This window comes from Nicotiana tomentosiformis, chromosome 7 (genome assembly GCF_000390325.3).
Source record: "Nicotiana tomentosiformis chromosome 7, ASM39032v3, whole genome shotgun sequence".
Lineage (NCBI taxonomy): Eukaryota > Viridiplantae > Streptophyta > Magnoliopsida > Solanales > Solanaceae > Nicotiana > Nicotiana tomentosiformis.
In genome coordinates, this window is record NC_090818.1 from 67,155,431 (window position 1) to 67,180,081 (window position 24,651).

Sequence of the window (24,651 nt, forward strand, 5' to 3'; positions counted from 1 at the left end):
GTGTCGATGTCAACCCTCGTCACTACTTCTTCGAGGTTAGACTGGATATTTACTAGGTACATGTTGTTTGTATACTCATGCTACACTTCTGCACTAATCGTGCAGGATCTGAGGCAGGTGCATCTAGCAGTCAGTCAGGCACGCACACCCGTTACCCCGAGGCTTAGTAGTGAGCTGCTTTCTGAGTCCGTTCTGCAGCACCCGGAGTCTCTCTTTTGTATTTACTTTCTGTTTACTCTATTTCAGGCGGTAGCTTAGTGTTTTGCATATTCTACCAGTTGCTCATCCACTTGTGACCCCGGGTCTTGGAAACATACTAGTAGACATTTGATGGGTTTGGGGTATTTATATCAATGTACTTGCTCCTTTATGAGTTTACGCTTACTTTATTAAATTTTTCACTTCTCATTTACTTAATAAATACAAATCCCCTACTTTGAAATTATTAAAAAGAATAAATACATGATTAGTTCACCGTTGGCTTGTCTATCGGCGACGTTAGGCGCCATCACGGCCTATAGGAGAAATTGGGTCGTGACAATTAAAAAGAAAACCTAAAAAATTAAGTAATTCACGTTGGTTTGTTGTTGTTCTCAAGTCCTTTTCATGTTTACCCATTGATTTGGAGTGGAAAAAAAACTTGAAGAAGAGTTTTTTCCCATTAACAAAAATTTAAAGCTTGGAGTTCAAAAGTTGAGTTCTCGAAAACAATTAAAAATACTTTAAGAAGCTTATATCTAAACTTTTGGGCAATTTAGTGAAGATTTTGAGTGGGTTTAGCAGGGTCAAAAGGCTGAAGGAGGAAGAGGAAAATATTGCAATTTGTTGGATTATATATATTTTATAGACGAATTCTAGCTATTTGTTGAAAACCTAAAAATCAAGCTAAAACGGGTAAATATTGTCCTAACCTATAGGGAAAAAATCTCAGTATGTTTAACCAAATAAAAAAGGTATAGCCAAAATAATTAATTTGCAACTGTGTGCTTATTTTTTATTTCTTATTTAGATGCAATGACTATTTATTTCAATTTTGTATCTTTTTCTTTTTGATAATCGTGGTGTCCCAACCAGCTTGCACGCACCTCGACTAATTCAAGAGGATACCTATCACCTCTCACTAGCAATAGGTACCAGGTAACGTTGTCCACAAATGCGTGAGCAAATAGAAAGAAAACACCTAGTGGTTTTGCCTCCATTAAGATTGAACTCGAGACCTTATTATTCTCACCCACTTCATTGACCAGTATGTCACGCCCTTGGCTTCAAGTTCCGATTGTATATTTACTTTTATTTATTTATTAGATGCAACGACTATTTCTCTCAACTGTATATTTCTTCTTTGTCGGACCAAATTTAGAAAAAAATTTACTTGGATCTTCATTATTTTTAGCCAAATAATAAAATTTAGCCTAAATAATGGAGTTTCAACAATATTTTTATAAATTTAAACAGAAAAAGATAATCTAAAAAATTACTGAATTAAAAAAAGTGCAAAAATATATACTCCCTCGATTTGAATTTTTTCGGAGTACGATAGTCAAATTGACTTATTTTCAGTCTGAATTCAAACATAAATTCTTTAAAATTTTTGAAATAAAATCTACATATTTAGAAACTACATAAAAAGTAAGTCACAATAGTCAACAATTTAGAATATTTAAAAATATTTGTACAAAACATGATCAAGAAAAATCCTATTTGACTCCCTATACAGTAATAAATCCATTCTTTTTTAAACGAAAGGAGTATTATTTTCAAAAGATGCCACGTCGACAAAAAAATTCACATGACAAGCAAGAAAGGAGTATTATTTTCAAAAGATGCCACGTCGACAAAAAAATTCACATGACAAGCAAGTGTATGCTACTTCCTTAGGATGAGATCGTAGCAAGTGTATGCTACTTCCCTAGGATGAGATCGTTCGGGGGTAAATGCTTTCAAATATCCAAGTGTAAAGGGATAATAAGGACTAAGTATAGTTTGAGGAGGGAACTAATAATTCGAGCCAAGTTTAGGGGTGTTCTTAAGCATTCTACCAAAAATTAAATAAATAAATAAATAAAGTAAAACTAATCAAGATCAATACAAAGCTAAGCATCTAGAATCGAATTGAGGTGCAGCTTTGGCTCAACCCAGAACACAAGCTAAAGGAGTAAAAGCGAACCTATTTTATATGCTTCTTTTTTTAGTTTATATAAGACCCTGTAGTTGTGGCTGTAATTGTTACTAATAGTATACTTCAGTAGCGAACTGAAATATTGCTCATAATCCAAATCCTCCACAACTATAATTCATCAAGGAAAATAGAGTAGCACCGTCAATACATCATATCATGAAAAAGTTAGATGAAATCGACGGGGCTACATTTCCAAACTTCAATTACATGAAAAATTAACTGTTAGGACCTGTATAAGTAGATGCAAAAGAAACTTCTGGCTTTCCTGGGCACTGGCAAATGGCAATAAAGGACCTCTGCCCATTGGAAACATGGTGTAGAACAGAGGAAACATTAGGCAGAGAAAGGTCTGCTTTAAGCACATAAGGCCCAAGGAAGAAGCAGAACTCAAACCTGCAATGTCCTCATATCGATCGTTACCTTCACAATCAGTGAAGAATTGCTTCGGCAGATACTTGACTTACAAGGCAGGATTCAAGGTAAAAGAAATAGAAAGTTGCAATCAGCACAGAAGGCAATGGCGAAGCACCATTTAATAGATGCTTCCTGACGTTGAACCAGAGTGATAAATCAAGAACCGGCCCCTTTTTATCTCAATTATCACACAACCTGCAATCTCAAATGACAAAAGCAAAATAAGGTAAGGTGATAACCACAAGCATATATTGTGATGAGTGGAACTACTCAGTCTGTAACTAAAGAAAAGAAAAGTGAGAAGACCACTAAACCTGCAAGTTCTTCCATAAGGGGATGGATATGGAAAGCATAAGATGACCATAATCTTTTTGTTGTTAGATAAGAACTCCACTCACGAATGAAAGATCATCTCTTCATGCCCTCAATAACCCACTTCATCCACGTGAAGAAGCAATGTTTTGATATGTGCTCAGGTAGGTCTACCTATATAAATCATGACAGTTAAAAAAACCAAGAAACACAAATAATTTTCACACATCAAAAGAAGTATCATTAATGCATGTAATGTTTGCTCAAAATCATATTCTTTCCCCTAAGAAAGATGCAACATTAATCAGCATGCTTCCGTTATTCAAATTGCTAATGATGGACACAATCCCCAAATCTGTTAGTTGCACCAATAACAAATTAAATTATATATGACAAATGTCAAATGGTCTAACAGCCAGTTCTGTGGAAGAGATTCTCAGCAGAGGCCCTAGATGTTCAGGATTCATATGTCAATTGTCAATATAGCAATGGGAAGGTGGAAAAATATGGCCAGGCAAATAGAGACTAGAACTTGAAGGAAAACAATGTATTTTGAACTTACGCTGCTCCAAGTAGTCGAATACCCATCAGTAGAAAGCAACCAGTCACCAGATGTCAAATGCAACTCCGGTCTATCCTCAATAACATCGGCAAATTCATCCCTGTCTAATTCTTCAAATTCAAGATCCCTTCTCTTTTTCTTTTTGTGTTTTTGCCTTTTCTTGCGCTTATTTCTGGCTGACCTGGTGTCCTGCTCAGACTCACTTTCTTCCAGAAGTTGATCGTGATCTAATATTGGATAAATCTTGGACTTGCGAAAGCTTATGTCATTGCCGACAAATAAACATTCCCAGGAACTGGAATGTTGGAATTCCTCAGATAAATAATAGTGGAATGCCCAAGACTGCAATCCCAACCATTTTATAGTTCCTAAAGATTTTCTGCTGAAACATTCTCTTAGAATTGGTATAAAGCTATCTTTACAGATTGTTGGTGTACAAATTTGGAAAACAATATGCTTAACCTTTTCCTTTTGCTCCTGACTTCCTTCTTCACGTATAAATCGCATAAGCTGCCGAGTTTGAGTAGTAACTGCATTCAAGAGAAGCAACTGATCAAGAGAATTACTGCCATCACACTTGGAGAGTATGATCTCCAGCCAAAAAGAAGAATCATGACAATCCATCTTTTGCAACCTTGGTTTAACATATCTTTGGAGTAAATCCAAGAAAACCTTTAGATCTTGTTCCCCAAGAACGATGAGAAGGTGTTGACATAAGAAAGAGAAAGATTGCTCAATGAGAAACTCATCTATAATTTCCCAAACTTCTTTCAAATCCTCCTTGTACATCAAGTCAACAAACATACTGACAAAAAAATTATTATCAATGGTCAGAATATCACCATCTTTCAGTGACTCGGCAAATTCCTTAGATGACCAAAATTCAGGAACATACTCAAGAAAATTCTCCACTGTTCGTTCGACATCCAGATCAAGAAAATAGTGGGGCTTTGTGGCAACCATTGCAGGAGATTGCCCATGTTTCCCCCTCCATTCGAGCTCCTCCCAACAGATGTCTCTGTTTACAAAAGCAAACTGGGACAATGCCTTAGCCCCCTTTGTATGGGTTGCATAACAAGTACCAGCAAAATTAGAGAACCACTGCAAAATACGGTTTTGGTTTCCTGCAAGATCAATAATTTACAGACCAAAAATAAAAATTACTGAGATCAGATAATCAGTACAGGAAAATATCTTAGTAAGTTTGAACAGAGGTGATGTACCACATACTAACCTCTACAGCAATCCAGGAAACAAACTATACTAGAGTCGTTTTGATATAAAGAATATTAGAACAAAGATTGGAACAGTTCTATCACCATGAACTTTTTATTTCCCTCAAAATTTCAGAAGAAAAACTACACAGACTTGAGACAAAATTATACTTTATTGTTTGTTCAGCAACTCTCAACAAGATAACCCAAGAAAGAATGTACCCCTGGTAATTCTCCTTTTTTCATATAGGTAAAAGTACCATTGGCAATTCTCATTAATGTTTTTTAACTTAATTTAATGACAAAAGCAAACTTCAACAAACTGTGAAGTCACCAAATAATCTTTTTTCCTCAAATAAACCCACTTTTCCAGCCAAATTATACGTTTTGAAGTTATACGTGATTGGTAAGAAAAACCATGTCTTTTGCAGGTGATAACTGAATCAAAATATCTCATGGAAAGAGTCAATCTATAAATTCAACATGAAGAACAAGCTAAAATCAAGGAAGCTTCATCCGAAAAATCTAGAAGCACATGGCTCATAGATCAAGCAAAAAAAGGAACTAAATAACCAACTTAAAGAAAAACGACAGATCAAGATGAACTTCACCCACTAATTCAAGTAAGGTAAAGAAAAACCTTACCTTTGAAGAAATTTTCTAATAGAAAGCATTTCTTTGCAATGATATGCCCTGCTTTCTGAGGTTCCTTCTGGAAAAGTAATCGTAGCAGTTGTCCGACTAAGGGCCGCTTTGGTGGCTTAGACCTCAATAAGGTCATGAATAACTCATGTTGATTACAGGGTGTTATAGACCGTACCCCTGCGACAGCATTGCAAAGCCAAAGACGAGATTCAGATCGACCTTCCACCGATATCAGTGACCAGATAACTGATTCTAGCTCATTCAGAAGAGCTTTTCTCTGTTCAGCTGATTCATCATCTGCATTTTCCTTCCATGATGATTTAGATAGAAATAACTGCAGCATTTTATCTGAAATATCACAAGTAGGCATAGGAGCAAGTTAGTCCAAATTATGATTTCGACGAATATGGGAACAGTAGAAAAATCAATGATCTTAATTTTGAGGAATGCACTAAGAACAAACTCAAACATAAAATATTATGGATAGCAGGGATTTCCGATACTTGAATGTAAACACACATCTCACTGGGCTGTAGAGCACCATTCAATAGTATTGGAAATTTTGTACAAGCGGTTGCATTAAACACGACACCAATAATAGAAACTACATTAGATCTAACAAGCGAGATTTGCTCAACTAAATTTTCTTCTTTTTTATTCACAACAACAAAATAAAGTCATCATTTTAAAGTTCACGTTTTTAGCTTTACCAATTAGCAAGTTTTTTAAATCTACTTGCATGTTTGAATGCAAATTATAGAAGAGAAAAGAACCCACTCTGAATCAAGTGTTAAGGTTCTATAATGAACTTAACAAGGGTAGTGCAGCCATACAAACGTAACCAAAAATTGTCAAAAACTAAAGAGTGAGTGTCGCATTGGAGACTCAAACGCTAAACCTTCTAGAACTTTTGAACCCGCTTGACCACTACGCCACAAAGGCGTGCTGTGTCAAGAGGATTCATCATTATTTTAATAACCGTTTTGTTTCTGTTTAGATGATAATTACGTGTATACACAGTATATTTTCTGACGAAGCGGGTTCATTTGAACCCTCTTTGATACACGTGGGTCCGCCCCTGACAGGTATACAGAAAATTAGAAAATAAGACAAGGGTGAAGATGTAGTTTGTTATTTTCAAAAGAAGACAAAGGTGAAGATGCATCATTTGCGTTGAAGTGAAATTAGTTCCATAAACATAGTACTACGGAGAGAGTTAAAATAACTAGATAAATGAGTGGTTTTCAATGATTTCCTTTATTTCATTTCACCTCTATCTAACCATTTTATTCTTTACTTTCAGAATTAAATAGCAAAAACTGGGTGCTCAATTTAAGTTCCTGCTTAGTGCTGCCCAAATTTATGATGGTAACATATATAGATATGACAGCCCAATCGGTTGACCTTACAGAAATCTGGAAGTAAAAAAGAATCACGTAAAATTAAGTTAATTTATTCGCACACAATAAAGACTGTAGAAAATCTCAAGAAAATGCTAATAATCGAACAACTCATTTAAGAAAATGTCCAGAATAAACCTATCGACTTCAGGAGATAAAATGATCTCTCTTAGTATTGCAAGTTATCAGCTACTACCATCACATTTCAGCTACAACATTAGGAGTTTGAAAGGGTAAAAATGCCACATACGATCCAACTTGACCTCTAATTATGGCTATATCGAACCAACAGGCCGTTTTAAACTCACAAGCACACAATGTAAACAACTGCATCCACTTCTCCTCGAAGATGAGTCCATAAATTTTACATGCCCATCACACAAAAATTACATACTATGTATTATGTATATTAGCGCATTCCCCAAAGAAAAAAAAAACAGTTAGAGGGTGTGCGAGCCACGTACTTTGATTGATGCCCAACGTAAAAACTAAAAGCAATCAATTGAGAGGGGAAATTGAATAGGAATCGACTGCTCAACGGCAAAGAAGCAAAAATCGAATGCATTACCTGAACCGGTAATCGGAGACGCCGTGCGCGGAGGAAAGGGCAATGTTCTGGAATACTTGGGGCAAAATATGGTTATTTAAAAAGGGTTATTAACGTTACCAAAAAAAAGAAGGGTTATTAACCGACCCGAATATGTCGGGGGAAGTGCACAAGTAGCAGATTTCGGGACACGGTCTTAAACGTAGACAATTTTTAAAAATTATTTAAACTGAGCCACTTAGTAATAAGCAACTAGCCCCTCCGTTTCAATTTATGTCAACTCATTTCATTAGGTACGGAGTTTTAAGAAAAAAGTGAAGACTTTTAAACTTGTGGTACAAAATGAGACACATATATTTTGTGTGGCTATAAATCATTACAGGAAGGTAAATTATTTCCAAATAAGGAAAGAGTTCATTCTTTTTAGCACGGATTAAAAAGGAAATAGGTTCACATAAGTTGAAACGGGGAGAGTATAATATTTGAGCAAAAATACACTACCGGTATGCAATTTGCACGTTTACAAGTTAATAACTCTAGGCTGGCATGTGGCAGACGGTATAATTGCAATGTGAATTTATTTCTTTTTAGTTTGTGTCAAAAAGAATGATCATTTTTTATATTTAAAAATAATTTACCTTTATACAATGATTTACAGTTACACAAAATATATGTGTCATATTTTACACCACAAGTTCAAAAGTCTTCTTTTTTTTCTTAAACTTCGTGTCTAGTCAAATAAGTTCATATAAATTGAAAAGAGGGCGTACATAGCTATCAATGATTATTAGGGGTCGTTTGAGACAATGATGGGACAAACAAGAATATTCCATAGAATAAGATATCCTATGAGATTAACTATCACGCCTTTTATATGAAATAGCTAATTCCACCATTTTAGTATAAAACTTATCATGAGATTCGTTAATACTTTCTATTCTATTCTATTAGATAGAAAAGGGAAGATGGTCGACCAATGGTATATTTATAATGACCCGACCGGTCGTTTTGAGTACTAGCTTTAATTTTAGTGTATTCAGTGTTCCGAGATCTCCCATAGCTTCATTTGATATGTATTGATTTGCGTGTGTGGTCCGTGTCATTTTTCGGAAAGTTTTTACGTCAAATTTTGAAGAAAATAAAATTTTTGACTTAAAAGAGGCTAGAGTTGACCACGGTCAATATTCTTGATAAACAACCTCGGATCAGTGTTTTGACAATTCTGTAGGTTAGTATGATGTTTTTAGACTTGTACGCACATTTGATTGGAGTCTGGGGTGACACGAGCGCATTTCAGTGTGTTATGTGAAAAATTGTGAAAATGAGTTTCAAAGTTGAAATTCTTGAGTTTGATGATCGATTCTTGTGTATTTGGTGTTATTTTGATGATTTGAGGTAGTGAGTAAGTTTGTAGGATGTTATTACACTTGTGTGCATGTTCGGTTTGGAGCCCAAGGGACTCGGGTGAGTTTCGGATGCAATGTGGATAAGTTTGTAACGACTGATGCATAGTTGTTGCTGGTGTCAACTTGGAGATCTCGCACATACGAGAACATGTTTGCATCTGCGATGGGCGCTGGGGAATGGACACTTCGCAAATACAAAGTTTTGATCGCAAATGCAGATTGTGGGAGCTCCGCAAATGTGGTATACCCGTCGCATTTGCGACACTTGGGAAGGCTGGCTAGCTTCGCATTTGTGAAGCTTTGATCGCAAATGTGCACGTGGGGGCAGTCGCAAATGCGAACCTTTTGTCGCAATTACGACTTCTTGGGGCCTAATTGTTACACCCCGTAAATTCATATTAGTTGTGGATGCGTTAAATGAGTATTAATGTGACCTTTTAGACATGTGAAGTCCTATCGAGATGAGTATGGGTGGAAACAATTATTTTAGAATCAAGACCGAGAGTGAGGTGTATAAAATTCAATAGAATCGACTAAGTTTATGGGAGGTCCGTCTTATAGCCTTAGACAGTGCAAGGCCATAAAAACTCACGGCCATAGACAGTGCAAGGCCATAAAAACTCAGTGCCACAGATAGTGCAAGGCACTGTCCAGGGCATCAACCTCACCTCCCCATACAGTGCAAGACACTGTCCAGGGCATCATCCTCAGCGCCCCAGACAGTGCAAGGCACTATAATTTTGCCACCTTTGATGGCGCCTTGCACAGTTATTGTGGCGCCCATGACGATGCCATGCGCCGACGAGATTTACCCGTGCTATTTTTATTTTCCTCCTCAGCTTTGGGACGTGTTCACTTATTTAAAACCCTTACCTTGTTCCCCCACACCCCAAACACGAAAACCTACAATAGAAAGGGAAGCTCTCAAGAACTTAACTTCCCCAAGTCCCTCCATCATCCAAGGTAAGTTCTAATGATGATTCTAAGTTAATTTCAATTCTCCAACACCTTATTAATATGGGTAAATCCGTCCACTCATTAGATATTCAGTTGAAACACCATTGTTGAGAAAGGAAAACCTAGAACTCGAATTTAAGAGGAGTGAACTTCGAAAAGGTAATGCTTCTACTACCTAATTATTTATAATTATGAATTGATGAGTTTTTAGGATAATAGTAAATGGGTTTGATAAAGAGAACCATAAGAACTATGCTAAGGTTTTGGATTGTTGACTTATGATTGTTGTAAATATTTGGGTGATGAGAAATAGTGTTAGTTACATCTATTTGGGATTGTAGAATCACCTAGAAGTAGTAAAATGAGAACTTGGTGAAGAAAAGACCAATTACTAAGGGCTATGAGGCTTTACGCCCATAAGGTGTTTGATAAAAATCCTAAATGACTAAAACATGAGAATTAGTGCTAGTATTGGTTCATCTTGATATATATTGACATAGATTATCGTTGAAAAAGAGGCGACAAACATTGTGATACGCTTAAAGGGCCAGAGTCTAGGTATGTGAGGCTAACTCTCTATATTTGGGAATGTTAATGATTCTCCCTACACTACGTTTCTTTTACGACATTACTACTTGCCTCAAAAATATAGTTAAGCCTAGTTCCTTGAATAGTTGCAGAACTTTTATTATCTAGCTTCATAACTCGTTCATGACTTTCATTCTGAATGTTGTGAGCTCAGTGCGTAATCAACATAGACTTGGGGTTGATGCCCATGAGTCTCAGTCTAGATTACTCAGCATGTCATAAATAATTGAAGTTTTAGTTTTCATATTCAGTTCCAGAATACATGTCTCAGTCTAGTCCTATTTAATATTCTAGTATCATGTAACTCGATATGATTCTATATTTCAGCATCACATATTGCAGTATGATTTTTATTTCCAGAATTTAAATCCCTGAATGTTGAACACCTGTATTTGGGCCTGAGGCCGTAGTTTATATGCTTTATGCATATTTGGGCCTAGCGTAGTTTATGATTTATGCATGTTTGAGCATGAGGCCGTAGTTGATGCTTTATGCATTTTTGGGCCTGAGGCAGTAGCTTGTGCACATATATATTGGGCCCGAGGCTGTAGTTTATACAGATAAACAGGTTGTTCATCATTCAGAAGAGGGAGTATTCATATCCTTACTTCCTTTATTTAAGTTATTAGTTATCATTTCAGTTATCGGTTATCAGTTCAGTTATCAGTTATCATAGAGTTTCAGTTTCAATAGTTATTATTTCAGTTATCAATTATCAATAATCAGTTATCAGCTTAGTTTCAGTTTCAGTATTTATAATTCTTTATTTCAGTTGCTTTACATACCAGTGGAATTCAAATGTACTGACGTCCCTTTTGCCCGGGGCCTGCATCTCACGATGCAGGTAATGATTTTCAGGTTGACGATTCATAGCGCTAGGATTCTCATACCAGCTATTTGGTGATCCCCAATTCATTCGGGGCATTATCATTACCTTACAGTCTTCAGTATTTTTCAGATAGTCAGTATTTTTAGTACTTCATTAGAGGCTTCATAAACTAGAGTAATAGTTAGACAGAGTCACAGACTTTTCATGTTAAGCAATGTTGCTACCTATATGTTTCAGACTTATATTAATGTTTTCGCACGTGATTTATATCATTCAGACTTTCAGTATATCAGCGTGTGTTAGCTTATCTTCCGCATTCAGTATATTATGATATCACATGTTGATTCAGTCAGCCAGTTGGTTCACTCGGTCACATGTAGTCAGGCACCGGGTGCCGTGTTACATCTAGGCCCAAGTTCGGGGTGTGACAAAGCTTGGTATGAGAGCACTAGGTTCAAGAGTCCTAGGGAGTCTATGAAGCCGTGTCCAGTGGAGTTTCCTTTATGAGTGTGTGCCGGCCACCCATATAAATGGTTAACTACCAAGACATTTAGGATTGTCTTATTTCTTTCTACTCTAGATCGTGCCATGAAGCTTAGAGCAATAAGAAACCTTCTCTTCTTATCGAATTCCAGACGTATCGAATGACCAAGCGATGGGCAGGAAAAACTCAAGGTCCTAGAGGATATGATCACCTATTGGGGTATAATTATGGAGTAGAGGTTGGTAATGAATGAGACTTGAGGGGATGTTGAAAGTGGGATAAAATCGATAGTAGTACAATTAGAGCATAACCTTATTTAAAAGTACGAAAGCAGCTATCATGTTTTAAAGTTATCAGTTTACCTCAGTTACCAGTTATACAATCTTTCATTTAGCAGGTTTATGGTTATTCAGTATGCCAGTTATCAGTTATTCAGTTATCCAAATTTTGGTGACTTTTGAGTATATAGTGATGCCTATTGGTGGTAAAAGAAAATGTAACTAATGTTGATTATAGCAAAATCTTCGCATGTTTTAGGTCTGGATTAAGACCCAAGACTCGCCAGATGGTGTAGGAAGTGATTTATGAGATGATGGTATCTCTGAAGGACAAGTTATGTATGATAACGTATCTGTATGTGTTATACCTCACGAAATAATTTTATTTTAATTCTTAGAAATGGAGCCACAAGTTGGATGATGATAGTTCAAATGTCAGACCCCATAGTATAACAGGTTAAGAATTTAATCGTAGCGGACATAGAATTGATCACTATAGTTTTGAATAGAAAAGAGCCTAAGGGCAAAACCTAGGAGTCATAAATTTTTGTTATTGCCAAATATGTGTTTTCCGTATGACTCATGCATGAGACTAAGAAATATGATGTACGAAATGAGAACAAGAGCCGCCGATATTGAATTTGAGGGAATGATTTTAAGTTGTTTAGATTTATTCATATTAGAACTAGAAAGTACCGTGTTAGTAAGTTACTATAAGTAGCATCTATTATTGTGAGATAAAGGATATGACAGTCCCCCTTAGGTTATATGACTAAGTGTTTACCCCGGAAGTTTGTAGTCTGATATGATTTTGAAGTGTGTAGAAAGTTTCGGGTTAGATATTCAAATTTTGTTTAATACAAATGAAATTTCCCTAAGTGTGATCCATGTACATAGTTCAAAACAAAAAAAAATAGTATGCGACCGTAGAATAGGGTCGGATGGTGAGGGAAATTAGAAATAACCTTATGCTTCACTTAAGTTATTCAAAGCAGAACAAGAAAACATGAGGCTAGTAGGTGGTTAGTAAAGGAATAACAAGTAAGTTTTGAGTAGATACAGTGAATTAGCAATTTCAGCAGAGATAGTAGAGGTACGATTTGATTTACTTAGCTTGGTTAACTATAGTGAGTGGATGACAGTTTAAAATACCGAACGTGTGTTAGAACCCAAAGATTTTAAGTTAAACCCGAAGTATAGAGTAGTAGGGAAAAAGAATCAGCTAGGCAGTAAGAGATCCAACTACAGAAGAATAGCCTTTAAGAGTTAACGAAAGGAGGTTTTCCCAAGATAGACAGAGTGAGCAGAGTTAAATCATTAAGATTGTATATGATAGTTATGAATACATTAGCTTTCTATTTATGTAAGTAATCTAGTTTTTCCTAGTAAGAAAGATTGCTCAAAAGTAATTCATAAGATGATTCGTCATTGACGTAAAGTGCAAAAAATTGCAGAAGATGAGGAAAGTTGTTCGGATCCCGACAAAAGAGAAGAAACCGCAAGTACAAGACCTTAACCTTTGGTCTAGGAGGGGGGTTTGTGAAAATCATCACTAAGTCCAGTTGGAGATTTGAAACCCGAAAAGTTAGCATGGGATACAAAAAAATGATATAATTACCACAAGGAATGTGCCTAGCGAGTGTAAGAAACACAAGTGCGTAGAATGATCATGAGACTCTAATCTTCGATGTACTGGTCAAAGACTTAGCTTACAACAATACTATAAGTGTTTTTAGGAAGTATCTTAAAAAGATAATCCAGTATGGGAAGTGTAGGTCATGAATGAGGCAGACAAGATAACTACAGTGAAAGAAGTTCACTACTTAGTCAAGCTAGGAGTTCGACTTTCGGACTTTGAAGGTGGTGGAGTTGTTGTCCAGAACATGACTTGTTCCTCCTTAGTAGCCGAAGTGAAGTAGAAACGATTTGATGATCCTTACTTTTTGTAGGTGAAATAGGAGATTCATAAGCATAAGACGATGACTTTTGATCAAAGGGGGAGATGATGGTACTTTGAGGTACCAAGACGGATTGTGTGTCTAGAAATAAATGGACTTAGAGAAGGAGGTTCATGTTAGAAGCCTATTATTCCAGGTGTTATATCTACTCAGGTTCCCCTAAGATGTATCATGATCTCAAGGAGATTTAATGGTGGAATGACATGAAAACGAATGTCGCAGACTTTGTTGCCGAGTGTCTGAATTGTCAACAAGTGAAAGTCGAGCAGTATAAAGCCCAGTATTTTACCACAAAATACACATATCCTTTAGTGGAGCTGGTAAATATGGACCTTATAATAAGATTATCCCACTCATTTTGAAAGAATGATTTGTATGGGCAAAAGTGTAGATCGACAATTAGTTGGTTTGAAGCTGGCAAAGCAGAGTTGTTGGGACCAGATTTGGTCAATCATGCTAGGGAGAAAGTCAAGTTAATTCAAGAGCATTTGAAGACGGCTCAAAGTCACCAAAAGTCCTATGCGGACGTGCAGCATAAAGACCTAGAGTTTCAAGTTGATGATTGGGTGTTTCTAAAAGTTTTGCCTATGAAAGGTGTTATAAGGTTTGGGAAGAAACGAAAGCTCAGTCCCAGACACATCGGGCTGTATAGGATCTTACACACAGTCGGGAAAGTAGCTTTTGAGTTAGAGTTTCCACCAGAATTGGCAGTTGTACACCCACTATTTCACATGTCATGTTATAACATTCAAGTTTTCAGTATTCAAATCTCATATCACGACATTTATGTTTCCAGTATTCAGATCTTATGTTAGAACATTCAAGTCAGTTCAGTACTCAGATACTTATGTCAGTCCAGTATTCAGATATTCATGCCAGCTTAGTACTCAGATATTGATGTCAGTTCAGTGATCAGATATTCACGTCTGTTCAGTACTCGAATATTCGTGCTGGTTCAGTATTCATATATCCACGTTAATCCAAAATTCACGTATCTATAACAGATAAGTATTCATGTCTATGTTTCATGTTATGTGTATTACGATGCCCTATGAAGCTAGCATTATGATCTGTTAGTTGGCAGGTGTTTTGGAGAAATGTCGAAGGTAGCTATCCTTCTCATTCAGAACTTATATTATAATCTCCATGTCTTTCAGTATCCAGTCCGCTCAGTGTTCAGTCAGTTCAGTAGCCATTCAGTTCAGTAGCTATTCAGTTCAGTAGCTATTCAGTTCAGTATCACAGCACATTAGTAATCATGTATCCATTCAGTTTAGTATGCATGTGTTCATGACAGTACATTGTTCACATTTTTCCATCAGTCCTGTTTAAGGTCTAGAGTAAGTCGTAGTTACAGCCAGGACAATCATTCGAGGACGAATGATCCCAAGGGGGAGATAATGTAACACCCCGTAAATCCGGATTAGTTGTGGATGTGTTAAATGAGTATTAATGTGACCTTTTAGACATGTGAAGTCCTATCAGGATGAGTATAGGTGGAAACAATTATTTTAGAATCAAGATCGAGAGTGAGGTGTATAAAATTCAATAGAATCAACTAAGTTTATGGGAGGTCCGTCTTATAGCCTTAAACAGTGCAAGGCCATGAAAACTCACAGCCATAGATAGTGAAAGGCCATAAAAACTCAGTGCCACAGATAGTGCAAGGCATTGTCCAGGGCATCAACCTTAGCACCCCAGACAGTGCAAGGCACTATCCAGGGCATCATCCTCAGTGCCCCAGACAGTGCAAGGCACTATAATTTTGGCGCCTCTGATGGCGCCTTGCACAGTTATTGTGGCGCCCATGACGATGCCTCGCGCCGTCGAAGTCTAACCGAGCTACTTTTATTTTCCTCCTCAATTTTTGGACGTGTTTACTTATTTAAAACCCTTACCTCGTTCCCCCACACCCAAACACGAAAACCTACTCTAGAAAGGGAAGCTCTCAAGAACCTAACTTTCCCAAGGTCCCTCCATTATCCAAGGTAAGTTCTAACGATGATTCTAAGTTAATTTCAATTCTCGAACACCTTATTAACATGGGTAAATCCTTCCACTCATTAGATATTTGGTTGAGACACCATTCTTGAGAAAGGAAACCCTAGAACTCGAAGCCAAGAGGAGTGAACTTCGAAAAGGTAATACTTATACTCCCTAATCATTTATAACTATGAATTGATGAGTTTTTGGGATAACAGTAAATGGTTTTGATAAAGAGAACCATAAGAACTATACTAGGGTTTTGGATTATTGACTTATGATTATTGTAAACATTTGGGTGATGAGAAATGGTGTTAGTTACATCTATTTGGGATTGTAGAATCACCTAGAAGTAGTAGAATGAGAACTTGGTGAAGAAAAGACCAATTACAAAGGGCTATGAGGCTTTACGCCCATAAGATGTTTGATAAAAATCCTAAGTGACTAAAACATGAGAATAAGTGCTAATATTGGTTCATCTTGATATATATATTGACATAGATTATCGTTGAAAAAGAGGCGACAAATATTGTGATACGCTTAAAGGGCCAGAGTCCAGGTATGTGAGGCTAACTCTCTATGTTTGGGAATATTAATGATTCTCCCTACACTACGTTTCTTTTACGACGTTACTACTTGCCTCATAAATATAGTTAAGCCTAGTTCCTTAAATAGTTGCAGAACTTCTATTATCTAGCTTCATAACTCGTTCATGACTTTCATTCTGAATGTTGTGATCTCAGTGCGTAATCAATATAGACTTGGGGTTGATGCCCATGAGTCTCAGTCTAGATTACTTAGCATGTCATAAACAATTGAAGTTTTAGTTTTCATAATCAGTTCAAGAATACATGTCTCAGTCTAGTCCTATTTAATATTCTAGTATCATGTAACTCGATATGATTCTGTATTTCAGCATCACATATTGTAGTATGATTTTCATTTCCAAAATTTAAATCCTTGAATATTGAACACCTGTATTTGGGCCTGAGACTGTAGTTTATATGCTTTATGCATATTTGGGCGTGAGGCCATAGTTTATGCTTTATGCATGTTTGGGCTTGAGGCCGTAGTTGATGCTTTATGTATTTTTGGGCCTGAGGCCGTAGTTATGTATGCGTATACTTAGGCCTGAGGCCGTAGCTTGTGCACATATATATTGGGGCCGAGGATGTAGTTTATCCAGATAAACGGGTTGTTCATCATTCAAAAGAGGGAGTATTCATATCCTTACTTCCTTTGTTTCAATTATCAGTTATCATTTCAAATATCAGTTATCAGTTCAGTTATCAGTTATCATTTCAGTTTCAGTTTCAATATTTATCATTTTAGTTATCAATTATCAATTCTGAGTTATCAGCGTAGTTTCAGTTTCAGCATTTATAATTCTTTATTTCGGTTGCTTTACATACTAGTGCAACTCAAATGTATTGACGTCCCTTTTGCCCGGGGCCTGCATCTCACGATGCAGGTAATGATTTTCAGGTTGACGATTCAGAGCGCTAGGATTCTCGTACCAGCTATTTGGTGATCCCAAGTTCTTTCGGGGCATCACCATTACCTTACAGTCTTCAGTATTTTCAGACATTCAGTGTTTTCAATACTTCATTAGAGGCTTCATAGACTAGAGTAATAGTTAGACAGAGTCACTGGATTTTCATGTTAAGCAATGTTGCTACCTATATGTTTCAGACTTATATTAATATATTTTCGCGCGTGATTTATATCATTCAGACTTTCAGTATATCGGCATGTGTTAGTTTATCATTCGCATTCAATATGTTATGATATGACATTTTGATTCAGTCACCTAGTTGGTTCGCTCGGTCACATGTAGTCAGGCACCGGGTGTCGTGTTACGTCCAGGCCCAGGTTCGGGGCGTGACACTATTGCACTGGTCGCTTTTACGATCAGTGTTTCGCAAATGCGGGCTTCACACTTGCGAACAAGAGTTCGCAATTGCGATACCCGCAATAGGGTAAAAGAGGGGAAAATCGGGATTTAGCTTATTTTACACCATTTTTCAACCCTAAACACTCTTTAGGCAATTTTTGAAAAACGTTTCCCAGATTCATTGGTAAGCATCTTTAACTAGTTTTCAATCAATTTCAATTACTTTTCATGAGTTTTTAACATTAAATCTAAGAATTTCGTAATAGAAATTAGGAGTTTTGGGTAGAATTTAAGAATTTAGTAAAATTGAGATTTAGACCTCAAATTGAGGTCGAATTTCAAAATAAATTACATAACTGGGCTCGGGGGTGAATGGGTAATCGGGTTTTAATCTGAATCTCGGATTTTGACCAAGCGGGTCCAGGATTGACTTTTGTTGACTTTTTAAATGTAGCTAAAAATTGAACCTTTTTCATTCGTGGGTGGTTTCTAAAGCTTGTTTTGAATTGTTTGAATGATATTTGGCTAGATTTGATTGGTTTGGAGGCTTGTTCTAAAGGGAAAGCCGTGGTTGATTGTTGACTTATTTTCGGAAGAGGTAAGTATTTTGCCTAACTTTATTGGGGAAATTTTTCCTACTAATTGATATTGTTTGCTATATGCGGGGATGATGCATATACGAGGTGACGAGCGTATATGCATGCACCAAGGTTTCCATGCTCAAGAGGGGAATTATATGCTTCTTTGTGCCTTTGTTGAACATGATGGTAGATGGTAGGCTATAATCTCGTATTTTAGTCGCTTATTACACTCTAATTTACTGTACTTTAATTGAGTTTGAGCTGTAATCTCTAGTGTTATGCACTAATTGTGTATTTTATGCCTTGTAGGAGGATTCCGAGCTATGTAGATATTACGGAATGAATTTGAGCTTTTTGGAGCTTTGAAGTCCGAGTAAACGCCCAAGGGATTAAGCCGGGATCGCGTTCAGGGGTCGAACACCACGTCTGGATGTCAAAATCGAAGCAAAAAGTCGGACTCTGAGAAAATATGTACAACCGCGCCAGTGCAAATTCCTGTCTTCTATCAGACATCAACTTTCTGGACTTTCCCACTGACGGCGCATGGCTTGTCGCCCCATACGGCACGCCTGTGCAATTTTTATAGAGTATTTTCCTATTTAGCGTAGGAAAATGTATTTTCATGTGGGCCCGACCCTACTTAGTATAAATACATGTAAAAACGTTATTTTATGGACTTTTGACACATCTTAGACTTAAGTAAGCTAAGGAGGAGGTGGAGAAGCAAAAGCTCAAGGATTTCATCATTCAATCCTCACTCAAGACAAGGGTTTGGATTATTTTATGTTTTCCTTTAACTTTAACATTGTTATGATGAATTACTCCATATCCATGGAGTAGTTCTCTTTAGGGTTTGATGGATTTGTTGTATTGATACTTGTTTGTGGATAATTAACTCTAGTTTTATATATTGAATCGTTTTGGATGTTTTAACTGTTGCATCTATATTCACTTTGTTAATGTAATCGAGAGAAGCATAACTTGTGATATTGTTGCATTATATTTTGTTGGTTGAAGTCATTAATTATTTTTAGTAATCGGAAGAGGCTAGTTGAATTGTTGATTAAACTTAGTTAGGAGGAAAATCGAGAGAGGTTCTCCTAAAGATCAATCCACTACGAATTCTTGCATATCTTCACGTGCTTAAAATTGGTTCATCTTGTGAGGTTGAGACTTAATCGAGAGAGGAGTTTCTACTAATCCATTGAACTAATAATCAAGTGAATTCGAGAGATTCACTTGAACATTAAAAGTGAATTATCTAGAGTTAAATCCCAAACATTTGTCTTGCACCTATCCTATCAACCCTATCTTCTCCCAATTGATAACTTCCTTTGCTTAATACTTGCATTGATTGTCATTAGCCAATAATATAGATTCTTAGTTAAATTTAATTTTAATCACATAAACCTAAATTGTTGATCATCTTGGATAGCAATCTAGCTACAAACTACGATAATACTGTTTAACTCCCATCCCTGTGGATACGATATTTAAATTTACTATATTCGACTAGCGAGCATATTTTAGTATGTGGTTTGCGCTCGTCGATTTTGGCGTCGTTGCAGGGGATTGGCAATCAATAGTGTTTTAATTAGTTTATAGTGCTAATTCAGGAATTTTTCTTTTTATTTTATTTTATTTTTCCCTTTTTACGTTTGGTGTTCTTTGACTGTGCGCAGGCTACATGTTAGATTGGTGCATGACTCGATCTTCTTGTAAGGAATTGCAACCATACGAACCAGAAATCGAGAAACAACTGCGATAGTTGAGAAAGGAAAGAAATCTCGCCAAGAAAGTAGATAAGGTTGGGCAATCCACAACCAAGGAAGACTTGGCTGGAGATGATGATAATGTTGATTTGGCTGCGAGAGAGGCAGCCCAAATCAGAGAGAAAGTTGCAAGGTATGTTGAAGAAGCAGCACTTAGAGATGCACAAATTGCTTATGAGGAGGAGAGGGCTCGAAGAATGGCTCAGAATCAGCTCGTGGGTGCAGACCAGTTCAGAAACATAGCTCCCGGTCAAGGGAGATAACTTGGTGATTATGCTAGACCGGTTTACAACCAAGTCCTATCAAGTATGAGGCCACCTCCAGTGGCAGCTAATAATTTTGAGCTGAAGCAAGGGTTGCTCCAAACGCTTCAAAACAGCTGCATTTTCAGAGTAAAGGTGAATGAAGATCCAAACAATCATCTGATGGACTTCGAGGAGATAATGAACACCTTTCAATACAATGGTGTTGTAACACCCCAGAAAATTTTGAAGTACTTAAGTGGTAAGCCCGGTAAATTTTGCAAAGAAAATAATGTTTCATGGTGTTGGACTAGGCTTACGTGTTTGAGAATTGTAGAAAATGGCTCGTACTTTTTGGGTTAAACAATGCACCGGAAAGTAAAGGAAAATATTTGGTGGAACGGTGCATTTCTGTGGTCCATTATGCGACCACAGAACCACTCTACAGACCGCATAATGGCCGCAGAGTGAGGCAGTTAATTGGGTTAGTTGGAAGCAACTATGCGGTCGACTATGCGACCGCATAACTGTTATGCGGTGCATTATGCGATCGCATACCTTGTTCCGGAGCTTCATTTTTGAGTTTTTAAAACCAGACCCTATTTCGTTAAATACACTCTTTGGGTCATTTTTGAGCTATTATCTGACATTTTAGATTGAGAGAGGGTGCCCTAGAGTGAGAAGGTGTTCTCCAATATTTGTCCTTCAATTCTTGCCCAAGTTTTGGAAGATTAAGAAGGGAAACTCACTAATTCTTCATCCTAGAGGTAAGATTCTACACCCTAACCCTCAATTTCAAATTTTGTGTAGAATTGAATAATAAGCAAGATAATTTCTGGGCAAGAGGATTGGTTATCCTACATGCATGTGTTATCAAAGGATGTAGAAAGATTGTTGAGATAAAAATGGTAAAGATTGGGTTGTGGGATGATGGAATCCTCCATAAAAAGGGCCTTGAAACCTTAATGCACACCTAGTGTTTGATAAAATGCTCAAATGAGCTAGAACCATAATCATCTTCCTAATTGTGGTTCAATTTGTTATATTTCTAAAATAGATTGAAGTTGCTAAGAATTCCGAAACGTTTTAGAGTTTAAGGAAGCTCAATTGAGGTACGTTGGCTAAACTCTTCTTTAAGAGTTGGAATTCTCATTATCCTTGTAAGTTCTGAGATGTTGATTATAAATCGAGTATTCCGATAAGTTTTGTGATGAAGATATATGTTCAATTTGTATTTCAAATACTCTTATCATATTGCATTATAAATTGAGTATGTGTCCCAAACTATGGATTACGTATCCATATGTTATAATTTCTAGTCGTGATTTATGTGAAAGTTATTATGCCAAGTTGAGTAGATATTGTGATTGTGATACACCTCCACCTTCATATATTAGGGTGAGGCGGCATGACCGCTTTGTATGGGGATTATAGTATAGGGATTGTGATTGTGATACACCTCCACCCGCATATATATTGGGGTGAGGCGGCATGACCGCTTTGTGTAGGGATTATTATATTGTGGGACTGCACCTCCACCCGCTTACATTGGGGTGAGATGGTTTGACCGCTTTGTGTATGGTTTTGGTATTGTTGTGGCACCACCACCCGTATATATTGGGGTGAGGCGGCATAGCCGCTTTGTGTTGGTATTGGTATCGTCGATGCATTTCCTCCCGCATATATCAGGGTGAGGCGGCATAGCCGCTTTGTATAGGTTCTTGGTACTGTGGTTATACATCCACCCGCATACATTGAGGTGAGGCGGCAGGGCCGCTTGATTAGAGTTGTGGTATTGTACGTACACCTCCACCTGCATACATCGGGTGAGGCGGCGGGGCCTCTTTGTGTGAAGATGGTTATAGAGGATCTCATCTTAAATCCTATAAATGTTGTTAATAACTTTTAATAAGCTTGCTATGGTTGAGATGGTTATCTATATTATTCTATTTCCGCACTGGTTCATCATAATTATCTTGTATTTCTAAATTCTTTAATTGGTGTTTAGTTTTCATACTAGTACTATTCGACGGTACTAATATCCCTTTTGTCGGGGGCGCTGCATCTTTAAATGGATGCAGGTGGTTCCACAGCAGGAGACATTGATCAGTAATAGCAGTACACCTTCTTCCCAGCTGACTTAGTGAGCCCCACTTCATCCCGGGATCATGTATCTTTTATTCTTTATGTATTATGGTTGAGGTATAGCCGGGGCCTTGTTGCCGGCATTATCATTGTACTCTTCTTTATCTATAGAGACTCCGTAGACATAGTGTGGGTTGCGTATTGGTACTAGGAAAAATAAACTATGCTATGTAGACATGACCACTTTATTGTTTAATTAAGGAAAACATATGTTCTCTTTATTCATGAATGAGTATGGGTAGAAGAAATCTAACAGGCTTGCTCGGTCGGGTTCACTCGGTTGAGCAGCGATCGCGCTCCATGGTTTTGGGGCGTGACAGGTGTGTCACAAGATGTAGTTTACCTAAGGGCATTCCCCTTCACACTTAAAGATGATGCAATAACACTGGCTTCGAAACTTGCCCCAAGGATCGATTAGAACATGAGAGGAGATGACCAGAAAATTTCTTGCTAAATATTTCTCCTCAGCTAAAACGGGCAAGTTTAGAAGAGAAATTCATAACTTCTATCAGAATGAGACTGAAACTATGTTTGAAGCTTGGGAGAGGTTTAAGGAGATAGCAGAATTGAACTCTGGATGCAACTGCAGGATTTTTGGGATGGATTGACACCGGCTTCACGCAGAACATTGAGCAACGCAGCTGGAGGTCCGTTGATAAAGAAGATACCAGAGGAGATAGTGACTATCCTCGATGAATTGTCTGAAGATGCAAATCAGTGGCTCTCTGAAATTGCTGAAAGAAGAAGGTCGAATGGTGTTCACTATGTTGATGCTAACACATCTGTGTAGGTATAGCTTGGTGCCATGGCGAAGGAGATAAGGAAGCTGATATTAGCTTCGATACATAATAAGCCTCATGCAGCATGTGATATATATGGAAGAGGACACCCTACTCATGAGTGTCAAGCCTCAACTAAGGAAGTAAATCCTGTGGGGAATTATAACTTTAATGCAATGGGTCGGAAGCACCCTATTATTTCATGGAGTTCACCTGGGGGTACTGCAAATGCATGGCAACAAAATAACTCCAGATTTCAAGGAGCTCCCGATTTTGTGAATCAGCCGAGGCTGCAGTTTTAGCCTCAACAGCCAATTCAGTCTAGGTTAGAAGATCTGATGAAATCCTTCATTGTCAAGACTGATGAGAGATTAGATGCTCATGGTGCAGCTATCAAAGAACTTGGAATAGGTTTGCGTAACTTGGAAAGACAAGTGGGACAAATTGCAACAATATTATCTGAGAGAATCCTAGGTACTCTGACAGCTGATACTAAAAAGAATCCCAAAGAAATGATAAATGTTGTAACCTTGAGAAGCGGACAAGTGTTGAAAGATCCCACTCCAATTCACAAAGAAGCTGCGCCTGAAAAAGAAAGTGGGAAAGAGCTGAAAATTGAAGATGATAAAAAGACTGAGAAGAAGAAAGGCAAGAAGGGAGCTGAGAAAAAGGAGGAGGAGGAAACTTCAAGAAGGGAGGAATCTGATGATGTGATCAAGCACATGCCTGCTTTACCTTTTCCCCAAAAGCTTTATAGAGAGAATCTGGACAAGCAATTTAAGAGATTTCTAGATATGTTGAAGCTTATGCTAAGTTCTTGAAGGAAATCCTGACAAAGAAGAGGAAGATAGAAGAGACCTCAGTGGTCAAGCTCACAGAGAATTGCAACACAATCTTGCAAAACAAACTCCCACAAAAGTGCGGAGATCCAGGAAGTTTTACTATACCTTGCTCGTTAGGCACTCTTAGTTTTGATGAGTCTTTATGTGATTCTGGTGCCTCAATTAATTTAATGACTTTGTCTATTTACAGGAAACTGGAGAATGAGCTTGGAGAGATAAGGTCTGCACCAATATCTTTGCAGCTGGCAGACCAAACAACTATAATACCTGAGGGGATAGTGGAAGATATCTTAGTTCGGGTAGATAAGTTTGTATTTCCTGTAGATTTCATAGTGGTAAATATGGAGGAGAACAAGGAGGTCCCCCTCATCCTGGGAAGATCATGTTTAGCAACGGGTAGAGCTTTATTGGATATACATGATAAAAAACTCATGCTTAGAGTGGGTGAGGAGATGGTGACGTTTGAGATGAATGTAGCAGCTGGAGTGAAAAAGGAGAAGCCAGCTGCAAGTATTGAGTGGAGAGTAAAAAGTGCGAATAAGAAGGTCCCAATGATTGAGAAAGATAAGTGTGGGGTGTACCCCAAGAAGGTTGAGAAGAAGTTGTCTTCATGGATATGTGCATTTGTTCGGGCGCGTGG

The 24,651-nt window shown here is 37.5% G+C and overlaps 2 protein-coding genes across 3 annotated transcripts; one reads left to right on the forward strand and one right to left on the reverse strand.

Annotated features, from left to right (window-relative positions):
• Positions 1–2,152: 2,152 nt before the first annotated feature.
• LOC104095763 (uncharacterized) lies at positions 2,153–7,420 on the reverse strand. 2 transcript variants are annotated; one of them, XM_009601959.4, is made up of 6 exons: positions 7,295–7,420; positions 5,327–5,674; positions 4,363–4,591; positions 3,468–4,272; positions 2,908–3,079; positions 2,153–2,788 (listed from the first exon to the last, which is right to left on the reverse strand). In XM_009601959.4, exons 2-5 carry the CDS (start codon positions 5,667–5,669, stop codon positions 3,002–3,004), a joined length of 1,455 nt encoding a protein of 484 aa, XP_009600254.1. In that variant the 5' UTR covers positions 5,670–5,674; positions 7,295–7,420; the 3' UTR covers positions 2,153–2,788; positions 2,908–3,001. The 2 variants fall into 2 exon arrangements, with proteins under 2 accessions (XP_009600254.1, XP_009600253.1); XM_009601958.4 differs by having other exon boundaries at positions 3,468–4,591.
• Positions 7,421–23,507: 16,087 nt separating this feature from the next.
• LOC138895730 (uncharacterized) lies at positions 23,508–23,990 on the forward strand. The gene has a single exon (XM_070180454.1). The coding sequence runs from the start codon at positions 23,508–23,510 to the stop codon at positions 23,988–23,990; it is 483 nt and encodes a 160-aa protein (XP_070036555.1).
• The last annotated feature ends 661 nt before the right edge of the window (positions 23,991–24,651 follow it).

Bases quoted from the DNA above. Each gene is read 5' to 3' on its own strand.
- LOC138895730 (XM_070180454.1), top strand. From the start codon at position 23,508: ATGAAATCCTTCATTGTCAAGACTGATGAGAGATTAGATGCTCATGGT.
- LOC104095763 (XM_009601958.4), bottom strand. From the start codon at position 5,669: ATGCTGCAGTTATTTCTATCTAAATCATCATGGAAGGAAAATGCAGAT. The intron at 4,592-5,326 runs GTAAGGTTTTTC...TTGATCTTGCAG, and splicing joins ATTAGAAAATTTCTTCAAAG to GAAACCAAAACCGTATTTTG. The intron at 3,080-3,467 runs GTAAGTTCAAAA...TGATTTATATAG, and splicing joins ATTCGACTACTTGGAGCAGC to GTAGACCTACCTGAGCACAT.